The 12965-nt window shown below is 43.5% G+C and overlaps 1 protein-coding gene across 1 annotated transcript; it reads left to right on the top strand.

Annotated features, from left to right (window-relative positions):
- Positions 1 to 319: 319 nt before the first annotated feature.
- Positions 320 to 12965, top strand: fam53b (family with sequence similarity 53 member B). The gene is made up of 5 exons (XM_004080443.5): positions 320 to 544; positions 6784 to 6997; positions 7570 to 7624; positions 8282 to 9027; positions 12080 to 12965. The coding sequence occupies exons 2-5, from the start codon at positions 6908 to 6910 to the stop codon at positions 12422 to 12424; spliced, it is 1236 nt and encodes a 411-aa protein (XP_004080491.1). The 5' UTR covers positions 320 to 544; positions 6784 to 6907; the 3' UTR covers positions 12425 to 12965.

Here is a 12965-nt window from a genome sequence, read left to right on the forward strand (position 1 = left end):
ATAGTTCCTCTGACAGTTACACAATGCTATTTATTTATTTTGGTAACAGGATTGTTTATCATGAAAGTACCTAGTCAATATTCATGCAGCCTCTAAAACTCTGATTACTTTTTATTGCTTCGGGACAGATTGAACCACTAGTCCCAAGTGCGGGGGAAGGTCAAATTTAAATAGCAATATTAAATACCCCCTATTTTAGCTTTATTCCAATACAATGCTCAAATAAATTAAACTGCAGGGATAATTTAGCCGAACAACGACACAATTTAATATCAAAACACGGGAAAACGTTTACACATTTAGTTAGAACACACCCCTTTCCAGTGTCAAACATGGTACGGCTCATGTATGTTGTCACGGGCTCATTAGCGTGCAGTCTTGTCGGACAGTAGTGCACTGGGGCAATAATGTAGTTTGTTGTGGCAGGCGAAGAAGTCAACACCTCGCTCGACGAACCGCCTTCTGTGTTGTTTCTTCAGAAACAAAACTCACCATGGTTCTTCGAAGTTAGCCCGCTGGATGTTGGGAATCTGCTGTAAAACCTGTGAGTTGTAGTTACATTTGATTTGAACTAATGACAAGTTTCAAATGTTTAGCTAACACGCCAACATCTGTGCTAACTTTTAGAAATAGGAGTTTTGATGCTCAGGTTGTGCTTAAGTGAAGTGTAACTTTATTCACAGAGGAGGACTTTTTTGGGATGCCAGTAAGAGGCAAAGTAGATGAAAACACAACTCGAACTAAAAGTCAAGGGAGTTAGCTTAGTTAGCAGCCTCTCCATGTGAGCTTTTTGCTGTTTTTTTGTTTCTTTTGTTATGTCTTGAGTGAAACACAAATGCCTCTCGACGTATTTTTTTTAAACATTTCTAATTACATGGTTTCTCGACGTAAATGAAACACGTTTTTTAAGTTTCAGAGAATATTTGTCACGGTAAGTTTTGCTGCGAGAGTGTTAGTTTGGTGTTTGTTTAGTTTGGCATGAAAAAGGTATCATTAAATCAGATTATTATTTTTTATTTATTTAAGGCTTTTATTTTGGTTTGTCTGAAGGACACATTGATCTTAATCTTCATTGGGTTTCCCCCTTTGTGCAAAGCCTGCATAGTTACATGTCTGGTGGCAAATGTATGTTCTAATCCCATTATATTGTGATGTGTAAACTGCTGTGCAGTTCCTGATTTAACCAGCCTTCCCTTCAGGTATATAATAACTGCTGGCTGACGCTCGCTTTTACACATTTAGAAGCGGAGTTGTGCATTGGGATGATCAAAACAGAAACCTGTTAAACCTGAAATCCTATCTGGGTTTTATTTCTATTATTTTTTTGAGCAGCTAAAGTTACACAGGTGGCTTTTTACAATTCCAAAGAGGAATAATTAGATTTTTTTCCTCGTTGACTATTTAAATGTATGTATACATTTTTATTTTGGAGCCCATATATCCCTGTGTGAAGTTAAAAATTGTTTACTTTGTGGGGATTTTTTTTTTGGAGCACCAGTTTTCTAGCCAAACTCATTTCCCTTTAATGGAGGATTTCAAAATAAGTTTTGTTTTTTGGTTTTTTTTTTAAGAGGCTGGTCACTTGGGCACGCTCAATTTGTAGGACCTTTTCTTTCACCATTGAAGCGTCCACCTGGAAAGTTTGACAGGACTTTAGGGGGTAAAAAACCCAACTAACCAAACTTTTATCCTTTTTTGCTCAAATGCAAAATAATCTACGTCCCCATTTCCTGTCCAGACCACAGAAAATGTGACAGAAATGATGGTGCGCTGTCATGACAGCTTTTTCCCATCTTGAAGATGGTTCACACTTGTACTTTAGTTGACTCCTATGCCACCTTTCATGATTTCTTTATTATGATTGTGATAAAGCAATGTTCTCAGTATCCTACTTCAATCCTGCGTAATCTGAAGACGTTGTTCGGGTTAGCCTTTTAGCGGACTGCGTTGCTTTCCGATTTGGACGGGTTCCCCCAGAACCCTCATTACAAAGCCAGACAAACCCCCTTGTTTTGCATAAAACGTCTACAGTGCAAGTGATTATGGAAGAGATAATTAAACAGCAGGCATGCTTCAAAATGTAGGCCTCCCTGGCTGCCATGCTGAGCCTTTGTGTTTATGGTAAGTGGGCAGCTGCATGCCTGTGAGACTTTGGCTGTACCCCAGACCCTCAACTGAGCCTGATAACTACTATTGAAGCCTCGTGGCCATGCTCATTTTTGACTATTCAGTGGCTCCTTTAAAAAAAATCTAGAGTGAGCCTCCTGGCTGACTTAGTCTAATTTCTGTAAGCTTGCCGACAGCTGTGTGCTAACCAGTACATAATAGGTTTTAGGCATTTTTTTTCCTTCTCCCAGTTACTCAGCTTTGGCCATCCCGAGTAGCACCTGCCTTTTGAAGAACTTAAGTAGTGAGAAAACCAGCTTAGAACAGTTCAGAAATATCTAGGGCAGGCAGCTAGATCAGCTTGCCCAGCTTTATGACCCTCAAAGCCCCTTGCAGCCTGGCACCAATGTTTCTGCAACATTCAAGTTTTCTACTAAGAACCACTTTTTTTTTTGTTATTTCAAATTCTTATCTTCCTTTTAAACCACACTCTGATTAAAAAAGAAACAAAATAAAAAAGGGTTGTTGGTGTTTTTAACATGCTCTTGTGGCGTTTTTCTGATGATGGACATGTATAAAGAAAATTAAGCTCAAAATGGCATTTCTGGGGTTGCTCCATGCCAATGTCACAACTGAGGTGAATTTCTAATGAATTACTGCCGCTCTGCAGAAATTAGATATTAAAAGAATGACACAGGTTTTTGGATTCTGGCTAAAAACGGCATAATCACAATTAAAAGACCACTGGCAACACTTTAACAATAGCTCAAAAGATGATTGGAGTGGGTCTTTAGATTGACTCATATCAGGCACTTAGGAGCACAATCCCGGGATTTCCCAGAGTGCATTTTGGTCAGTGATCCTAAATATGGATGTCTGAAAATCAGGATTGTGTTGCATTCTGTCTTAGTTGCACAGAAAACAGAAGATAAATGGAAAGGAGTGGAGTCAGTGTGTCCACCAGTCTATACAAGGAAAATCCTTCATATCAAATGGTGGTTTTCAGCAGCGGCACCAGTGCTATAAATGGATTAGTATTAGCTGTAATTGTCAGTTAGACACAAAGCTGCCAAATCCTTATGTAATGGTGGTCTAACTGGTGGGATTTCTGATTGAGCGATACGAGGAAAAGCAGCTCAAACTGAGAAACGCTGTAATGGCTCTCCTTCTGTGGTTTGTTTTTTCACACTTGTTACTCATTCCATGTTGCTGTGTGGGTTTGCAGAACAGCAAAATGACATTAAAACGGTGCAGACGAGAGAGCCCAGTGGATCCGGGTTGGTGTGCAATATATGCTTCTGGCAGCACGAAGTGAGGCAACCACAAAGGAAGCCCTGGGTCTTATCTTCTCGCCCAAAAGCATCGCTCTTGTCTTTCAAGAAGAGCGTCCAGCCCTGCAGAGTTTGCCACAAGTCGCCTGTAAGCGTGTGATGGGAAGCCGAAGGAAGCGCCCTAAAACCTTCTTCCCTTTTAGACTTCTCAGCTGTCATGTTTGTCTTCTGGCCTTTAAGAGATAAAGTGCTATCAAACTGTGCAAGTGTAGAGGCTCTTCTGATTCCAGATAATAGCAGCATCATTATGAAATGGATGCTGGTTTTACCATTCAAAGGGGAGTGGCAGAAATTCTAGATAAAAACACCATAGCTGTGTCATCGGCGGCGTCAGCTGCAGCTGTGCTGCATTTGCAAACTTTTTAATGGCCCTTCAAGGTCGTGGGTCTAAGTTTGACTACTATAGCTGTGTGCTCAGCTTGTCATGCAGCTGAGGAATGTTTATAATAATGTTATCAACCTCACCCATTTCAAGCCCTCAGCAGATTTATGTGATTTAAAAAAAATAAGACAGGGAAAAGATAATTAAACTGTTTAAGTTTCTCAAAAGAATGTCAGACATCGGTCTCTGGTTCTTCAAAGAACCAAGCGCCTTAAGCAGGAGGCCTTTTCTGCAGCTCAATCAGGCACAATGAAAGCAGAAGTCGTCCTGAAATGGTGTTGATGTCTCTGGAAGAAAAAAAAAAACCCTGCCAAAACACCAACCCCTGGGTCCATATTGTTTTCTCGATGTGAAGTGTTTATAAATGAAATCATCTGTCGGATCCAAACGCCACATCCAGCGCGTCGGCTCCTGACGACAGAACAGTCGCTCCACCAACCACCCCCTCAGAAGTAGCCTCTTTTGTTTCCCACGGTGTCTTATCTCCTGCACAGAGCGACTCTTGTTTTCTGCCCCCCCCCCCCCCCCCCCCCCCCCCCCCCCCCCCCCCCCCATCGCCTGCAGTTGTCGTGTCATGTCAACAGACACCATCTGACCTTGCAGGCATCATGCAGTCATCTTGTGTCTCCTTTGGTTTCCTCTACCTGATGTGGCATCACGTGTGAATGATCCAGTGGTAGTAGCCCCCCTCCCCTGGGTTAGAATGATATGGATTTATGCCTGGGGCTCATCAGCAGTTTTACTTTAATCGTTGAGAGAGTTGTTTTGATAACCGCAAGGTCAGCTATTCCCAGCCTGCCTCTGAGGAGTCCATTACACAACTGTGTGCTCTGGAGCGGAACACTTTTGGGAGAACTTGCTCTCCTTTCCACAAACAATCAAGACTTAAACAAAATGGACAGTTCTGCCATTAGTCACCCTCTAGAGGAAGTCGCATTACTTATGGCACAGGCAATATGTCCAAATGTATGTTAGAAAATTCCCCTTTTGTTTAAAGACCCACTTTTTAACATGTTATTGTGGAATTTTTCTGATGAAGGACGTATATACGGTAAATAAAACTAAGCTTTTCTGAGTTTATTTTTCAAATTGTTGTGAATCAGGAACAGATGAAAAAAGTGCCCTTTAAAAATATCATATTTGTGAAGTAGTACATACGGGCCACAAGCTCCACTCTGATAAATCCTCTTTAAGATGAATAGATCCATGTACGTCTTCCATTTCCTCGTCCAAGCTGGAATCTGGCTCTAAACTGTACGGCTGGATACAGATGGGTGACAGGAAGTGGGGAGTTGGAGTGAGACTTGACTTGAATGGGTCAAATAACTAACCTCTTCTGTTTGAAAGTCACTTGAAGGAGCTTCAGATCTGTTTCTCTTTGTGTGTCAGAGGGGAGAAAGTCCCCCCCCCCCCCCAAGATCATCTTTTGATCTATTTTAAAAACGTTTCCAGTTGTCTTTTAATGATGAATATGCTGTTTTTAGCCACAATCAGGACATAGTTTCTGTAGAGCGGCAGTCGTTTATTAGAATTTTGCCTCAGAGTTGTGAAGGGGAAAGGGGGGGCGGGATTGCTCTCTTGTTGCTGTGATTCCTGTTTACATGCTCTCCTGCTAGCTTGCAACCCCACACACACCCCCAACTTAACATTAGCTGTGCAACAAAAACGGGGAGCGACATTGGAGCTGTCCAGCCGTACAGTTTTCAGCCAGATTCCAGCTCAGACAAAGAAAATGAAGACGTTCATGGATCTATTTGTCTGCAAGTTCATGAATCAGAAGGAAGCGGCGAGCTTGTGGCCTGTCGACTGTAGTTTCTACATCACAAATAAACTCTCTTTCCGACAGCATAGTCCTCTGCTCCTGATTCACGATGCTTTGGATAAAGAAATACTCAGAAATGTAGTTTAAAGTTTACTTTTTTTCATTTTTCTTCCATTGTCAGAAAAATGCCACAAGAACATGTTAGAAACACCAAAAACGTGGGTTTTTTAAGTGTCAAATATTCACATGTGTGCACTGAAGCAGCTCCCTTTTTTCCAGAAGAAGGCGGAGCTTTCTGTGTTCTGTGTAGTAAGTCTGAGCAAAGAGCAGACATGTCTTTTGTCTACTCGCCCTTTACTGAGTTTCAGTTTGCTTAGTCATCATCGTATCATAGCAATATGAGAGATTTTGTTTATCCAAACTTACTTCTTTCTGTTTGGTTCATCTGGGATTTTCTTTAGTTCCTCCTTTTCTCGTCCTCTTAAAAAATCTGTGCAATATTTGATGCATTTTCGCTGACAGAAACTTTCAAAATGAGACTGTTGTCGTGGGTTTGGTTGCAAAGTGAAAGTAGAAAGAGGCTATACCACTTGATGTTTGGAACATTGTTCAGAAACAACTGTTTCAGTTATCAGACGAATAGATGACAGACATTTAAAGTGGACTGAGTTTATTTACTTTTTAGTCTGCTTTGCCATTTAATGTTTTGCAATTTTAACCCTCTTTGCGAAAATGAAGCAGCTTTATCTTTAAAACATAGATTGCTGTCAACATAACTTGAATGTACCCATGAAACGGCTTCATCTTTTTCTCGATCAGACATATAATACGACAGAAAAATGTCTAATTCAATTTGTTTTACTTGATTTGCTTTGATTTAGCTGCAGTTTAAGGGAAAAGCCAATTTGCCCCAGAATTGAAGAAGCTGCGGAAAAAATATTTGATAATTTAGGTAAAGATTACATCCCGTTTTCACTGCTTTCACACTGCAGTATGTACTTTTTGAAATTTTTCCTCAGCATTTAAAGGCCCATGTAAGACGCTTGAAACTTTCTGAAGAGTTTGGGAGCTTTGCATTATAGTGGATTTATTTCAGAGCCCCACCCGGATCCACTGGGCTCTCTCGTCTGCTTATATGGTTGTGAGAATGCCAGAAATGTACTGAATTCTAACCCCTGTGCTCATCTTTATTATCCACTCAGGATCTGGACGAGGAGCAAAGCACATTCCAGCCGGACTCGAAGGTAGCGCTCTTACGATTATCCGAAGCCTAATCAAGATGGCCTGTAATGTAGATTGTCCCAGTTGGAGCAACTTGGAAGGAGGATGTGTGTTGCCATGGTGATTATTTTGAAGAAAACACTGGAAAAGAAGGGCGCCGACGATGTAATAGCCTCACGAGCAAACTTGGGTCCGGTAAGTACTTTTTACTTCTGTAAGCAGTTTGGGGCGGGTAATGTGTCGTCTCCCACAGGCTTCACATGCTTGTGTGTGGAGATGTGGCGGCGTGAAACGCGAGGCAGTTGGTCGGTCCACATCCTCCCGCTTTTCCAACATTCTCAAGGGTGAAATCGAACCCCCAGCAGAAACTGTGAGCGCTTCATGACTGACTCGCAGGATGTGACGTCTGTGGAACAATGCCGACGTTTATGACTCTGAATGGAGGATAATCAGGTTACTCATAATTGCATCATAATAACTGCCAACCGAGTTCACTGCCGGCTTCAATCCTGCATCACACTAAATAAGAAAAATCTCCTCCATGTCCTAGAAACCTTCAGAAAAATTCCCCACCACTTCTGCAGGCCTCTCACTAAAGGTCTGAGGAGCCTTTATGACCAAACTCTATTGATAACATTTACAAAGACCTACTTTCAAGCTGATGTTCAAACTAGATGATTTATTACTTTTTATTGCCCCATCCTGTCATTTGTTATGATTATCTGACTTTTGGGTGGATTGACTCAGAATCTGCTGTATTCCTCCAGTTCCAGGCACAGACCATGAGCCAGGGCGCTGCACTTTTCTCCTGTGGACTCATGGGTAAGCATTTTCTCATCTTTTGTTAAATCTTCACCGGGTCTCCACAGCTATGATCCATTTACAGTAGCTTGATTTCAGGGCTTTGTTGAACCAATGAATGCCGTTTTGGTGATTTCCATCTCCAAAAGAAGGACACTTCTGCATAGCAGGAGTGAGGTCGTTGTTCAGGAACTGACTCAGAGTTGACTGGCCGGTTTTAGCTTGGTTAACGTAAACCGAGGAATTTCTGTGGCAAAGTGCCAATCAAACAAAGTTGTAAGGTGTCAACGACGTTGACCTTGAATCATAGACCATTTGTTACGTTTATTCTTCAAATAATCAGTGTACTTTTAAAGACCCCTTTTGATCATCTTTTTATCCATTTTTAAAGTCTTCTTGTCATTTTCTATTTTCTGCAGAGCGTCAGTAGTTCATTAGAAATTCCCATCAGAGTTGTGGGCGGGGCTGTTGGTGCAGAGCAACCTTGCCTCTCCACAAAATGCAATTTTGAGCGTAATTTTCCTTATGTCCATCTTGAGAAAAATGCTACAATATGTTTAAAAATGACAGAAACACAACTTTTATTGGAGTAGGTCCTTAGGAAACTTGACTTAAACCTGTTTAAGGATTAACAACTTTCTTAAAAAAACAAACAAAGATCATAATTGTCTTTGGCAGAGACGAGCCGATGGCACGACAGCTGCTCCATACGGCAGAGGCCGGTTGGGACCAGCCTGGAAAGCCTGTGGGACGTCCTGCCAGAGGTGCACTCAGGCTCCGCCCAGTGGGACTGGGATGTCGGCTCTGCTTCTAGCACACTAACTAGTCTGCTGCAGGACCTGAGTCTGACCGAGTCGTCTTCGCACTCCACCGCGCCCCCGAGCAAGAAACAGTGCCGCTCCTTGTCTTGCTCCGACGAGCTGGGGGGGTGCCGCTCCACCTGGCGCCCACAGGGCTCTCGGGTGTGGACAACGGTGGAGAAGAGGAGGTGCCACAGCGGCGGCAGCGTCCAACGCAGCAGCGGCGGAAACCTGCAGCTGGGCTTTCCGGCCATGCAGCGGAGCTTCAGCTTCAGCCTGCCCGCCCGCTCCAACGCCGTGGAGCCGCCCTCTTTCACCCAGCGCTTACCCTACGCCTTCACCAGCCTGACCCACTCGTCCTCCATGCCACTGGCGTCTGACCCTCCAGCGCAGCCCCTCTCCCTCTCTAATGAACAGATATGCTTCCCCGAGCCGCATGGACCTTCACCTTCGAGTTCTCCAGACTCCACTCCCGAGCTGGAGCGCCGGAGCGGGCAGGGCGGTCTGGCCCGGAGTCGCTCTCAGCCGTGCGAGCTCAATGAAAAGAAGATTGGCGTAAAGCGCAGAAGACCAGATGACACGCACAAACAGAGGCCTTCACTGGATCTGGCAAAGATGACCCAGGTTGGTGTTTGAACGTGTCGTTTGACAAATCGGGTTCCATTGAAAAACACAACAAGCAAACAAAAAAAAACATTCAAACCGTCAGAAGGATGTTTTGTCCGTGAGAATTCAGCAGTCATTTGTTAAAGAGCACATTTGGTATTTTCCAACCTGCTGAACTCAAAGCAGACACCCTTTGTCCTCCTCAAACGACCTTTACAGCCCGAGGCGCTGCTAGCTCCATCAGTGGCTGTAACATTTGCTTGTTACATTCTGTTGTTGGGGCAATTTGTGCCTTTCATGTTGGATAAACAAACCCTTGCAGTGAAGGTCAGGCCATTGTGTCCATTCTCCCTCAGCACACCTCTGAGTGTTTCTGCAGGCGTCGCTCATAAACAGCAATCATTCATTCGTGCAGGCCCAGCTCAAGGTCTCCCCCCAGTATGTGTGTTCACTTGCAGATGCTTATTAAAGGTGCTACCTGATGGCTGGTGTTAGTTGTTTGCTTGAGGGGTGGATCGCCTGTGAAGTTGGACCGCACTCAGCTGATTTGTCTTCCGACTCGCTCCGTTAGCTTTGACTGTCGGCGATTATAAACACCCCCCCCCCCCCCTCTTGAAAGAGCTCAGCAGTGTCTTAACAACAGTGACACAACAAGCACAGACTTAAAGCGGAGCGCTCAGAGCGGCGAAGATGACCTCCGGCGAGGCAAAACCCACAATATTTTCACAGAGCCGTGTCGAGGCGCTCCGATTGTTAGCGGCGGCTCTTTCCTGCTGTTTGAGCATTGTTGCACGTCTGTGAGGAAACTGTCGGTGCTGGCAGACGCGTGAAAGGAACATTCTTTCAGGTCATTTTGGAAGCACTTTCCTTTAGTTGAGCTATTTCAAAACTTAAGGATCCACTCTGATGAAAACCATGTTTTTAATGTGTTCTTGTGGCATTTTTCTCCAGATGGAGGACACCTATAAAGAAAACTGAGCTTAAAATTGTATGTAGGCGCAAAAAAACGGTTTGGTAAAAGAGCTTATTTTGGTGCGTAGATGATCCAGTGAGTGGGCCACAAGATGGCTAGCGAGAAAGCGAGTAAATGGAACTCTTAGCTATGGGTGACGGGAAAAGGGGCTGGGGTTGTTCTGTAGAAAACTACTCTGCTTTTTTGAAGTTTTTGGTAAAAAACTGCATAATCCTAATAAGACCACTGGAAACGCTTTTACAATAGATCAAAAGGTGATCGGAGTGGGTCTTCAAATTCTACTCCTGAGCCTCTCTAAAATGCCCACCATGCTACATGAGAACACCAGCATGTCAGCGGAGGTGTGTGCACGTCAGGTTATGGATTGTTGCAAAGAAGGGGCGGTATTGATTACTGTAGAATCAGCTAAGAGATTGCCGGCCCTAACATAGCAGTATGAGCTATTGATTAGATTATACGGATGGAGAGCCAAGGTCACGGCGCCGAGTCATTCTTCTCAGTCACGTATCATGATCCTGGTTGTTTTTAAAATGTCTTACAGTGCGTTTTATGTTGAAAATCTGCCTTGGAGGTTGCTGCTTCCTTGACATCGATGTAGCAGCTCATTGCATCTCCAAATGTCTGAAAGTGGAGTGGTCTGTCGCAGCAACGGGACGCATGACTGGTGTTGAAAATGTGGGCCAAGAAAAACAGCTGAGCTTCCCCGTTTACCATGATTGGTTCAGATCTGACCCCGTTTGGCTTCTGGGTCTTCTATTTTCTTTTTTTCCTTTTGATAAATTTTGTCTGAGCAAACCTCCAAATTGTTGCTCACCAGGAAATCTTGCAGAGAAAAAACGTACAAAAACAAACAGGAGTTTTCTATTTTCTCATGCTTAGAAACAGCCTTTTAATGCCTGATAGACTTGTAAGAAAATCTCCTAAAAATGATTAGTCATGTTTAGAATAAAACCCTAAGAAGGTAGGAACAAAGAAAATCCTTGAGAGCTTAAAGCTGATTGTTTTTTATGTGCCTTTAGCATCCGTCATGTGTCTTTAAAAGTGCTGCAATCGAGCTTAAGAACGAGGAACATGCAATGTCGTTTCCTGTGTGGGAAAACAGGTTTGGACATGTTTCATACAAAACTGTTAAGATTTGGCCTCATTGATGCTCTCCTCTACCACTTTTCTCTCCTGGTTGCATCATTTCTGCATTTATATTTTTCTCAAAAGTGAACGATCACAAACTGATCAAGCTAGAAGTCTGTAATAAATGTGGATTCCTCTCTTGTCTATGGATAGTCTTTGTTACCATTTCTTATAGTTGGCCGTGAGCGGCCTTTTGAACAGTCCCATGCCTGTTTGGTGTTACATAAACCCACAAATGACACAGCGTCTCACAGAGGCCCCCATTCTCTTTTGTCCCTGCGGCCCACCGTGGCGGTGAGGCATGGGGCAGCTGTCCTGCCTTCTTCACATTAGCTGTACAGATTGGATAAGCCTCGGTCGTAAAAGCTCCTCATTCCAGCTCGCACAGCTGTCGCGGGGCTCGCCTGCAGCGGCGTTGGCACATGTCAATTTTCCTAGAGAAGTTTCTGGGCTTCCCAGATGTTTGTAAGCATGTATTGTGCAGGGCCAACGAAAGGCCAGCAGAGTCAAGAGACCAGCATGAGTGATGTGCACCTTCTGGGGGTCTGGAAGCCTTTTGTTTTGGACTGGGTTTCTGCTCAATGTCACAGCTCCATTCCTCTTTTCTGTTTGAAATCCAGGAATTCTAAAATTCAAAAGTTAAACACTAACATTTTGTCAGCGTGTATATTCTCATAAATATATGTATTAAACTCCTTTTTTGGAAAAGAAACACCTTTTGCCTTGGTTGGAGATGCTTTTATTTTTTAGGATCAAGTTTTACCAAATGACTTGAATAACCTTCTGACTGTCTCCCAGGATCTTTCATGATTATTCCGATGCAGATTCATAAAATGACTAATTCTGTTAAAAATCATAGATGCTGTGACCTCATGGAGACACAGTAAGAAAAATAAAAAAGGAATTTCTTTTCTTCCTGAAGCAGCTGAAGTTTGGATCTCTCAAAACCAATGTTCTGTTTCTCTACAGAAACTTCACAGCTTCCACAGCCTCAGCTGCCCTGGAATCACAGGCGAGGAGACCTGCGAGTCGGAGGCCACGCCCCCTCCCAGGAGCGTCCAACAGCGTGATGCCGTCGACTCGCCTGCACACGAGCACAACTTAAAGGATTTCCAGCCCCAAGAGGGCGACTTCAACGGGAACAAGTCGTCAGATCCCATCACAGAGGAAGTGGACTGGAACTGCGACGACGGGACGCCAGAAACCTCCAACGGGAAGGACACGGAGCCTTTGTGGGTGGGGCTATGTAGCATGAAGAGGGACGTGTACCAGCTTGGAGGCGAGCTCGACATAGAGCAAATAGAAAGAAACTGAGCTGATTAAAAATGTTCATCCCAGGGTGGTACGATGAACAGAACTCATAGTCTTAAGGACAAAACAAGTGGAAAGCTAATGCTAACTCGGATTAGGAGCTTCGTGCGATATCTTTGAGGACTTGATCGTTCTTGTGTCTTAGGATAAGAACCAATGTCTTGAGGAGCTCATATGAAAAAACAAACAAGGAACATGGAAAAAAAAAAATCAGTTTTTGGGACCCCAGAGTTCAGAGTTTAACCTCCTTTTGTCTAACAGTGCTTTCTTTTGGAGAGAATTCACAGCCAGCTTCTATCAATTTTCTGCACTAAAATAAGTTTTTTCTTCTTTCATTTCTGCATAAAACCACAAGCTTACAAAGAGATGGGTGCTATCCCCCCCCCCCATCCTGACTTGAACACACAACTCTGGAACGACGAGCTCAACCCTGACATGTCTTGACATTGAGATCCTAATAGCGTTCGTGTTCTTTCTACGATTTGTCAATACAAAGTTATGCAAAAGTATAATTTCTATACAAATAAACACAGTTTCAAATGTG

The sequence above is a fragment of the Oryzias latipes genome, chromosome 19, assembly GCF_053564925.1.
Source record: "Oryzias latipes strain Hd-rR chromosome 19, Olatipes_Hd-rR_3.1".
Taxonomy (NCBI): Eukaryota; Metazoa; Chordata; class Actinopteri; order Beloniformes; family Adrianichthyidae; genus Oryzias; species Oryzias latipes.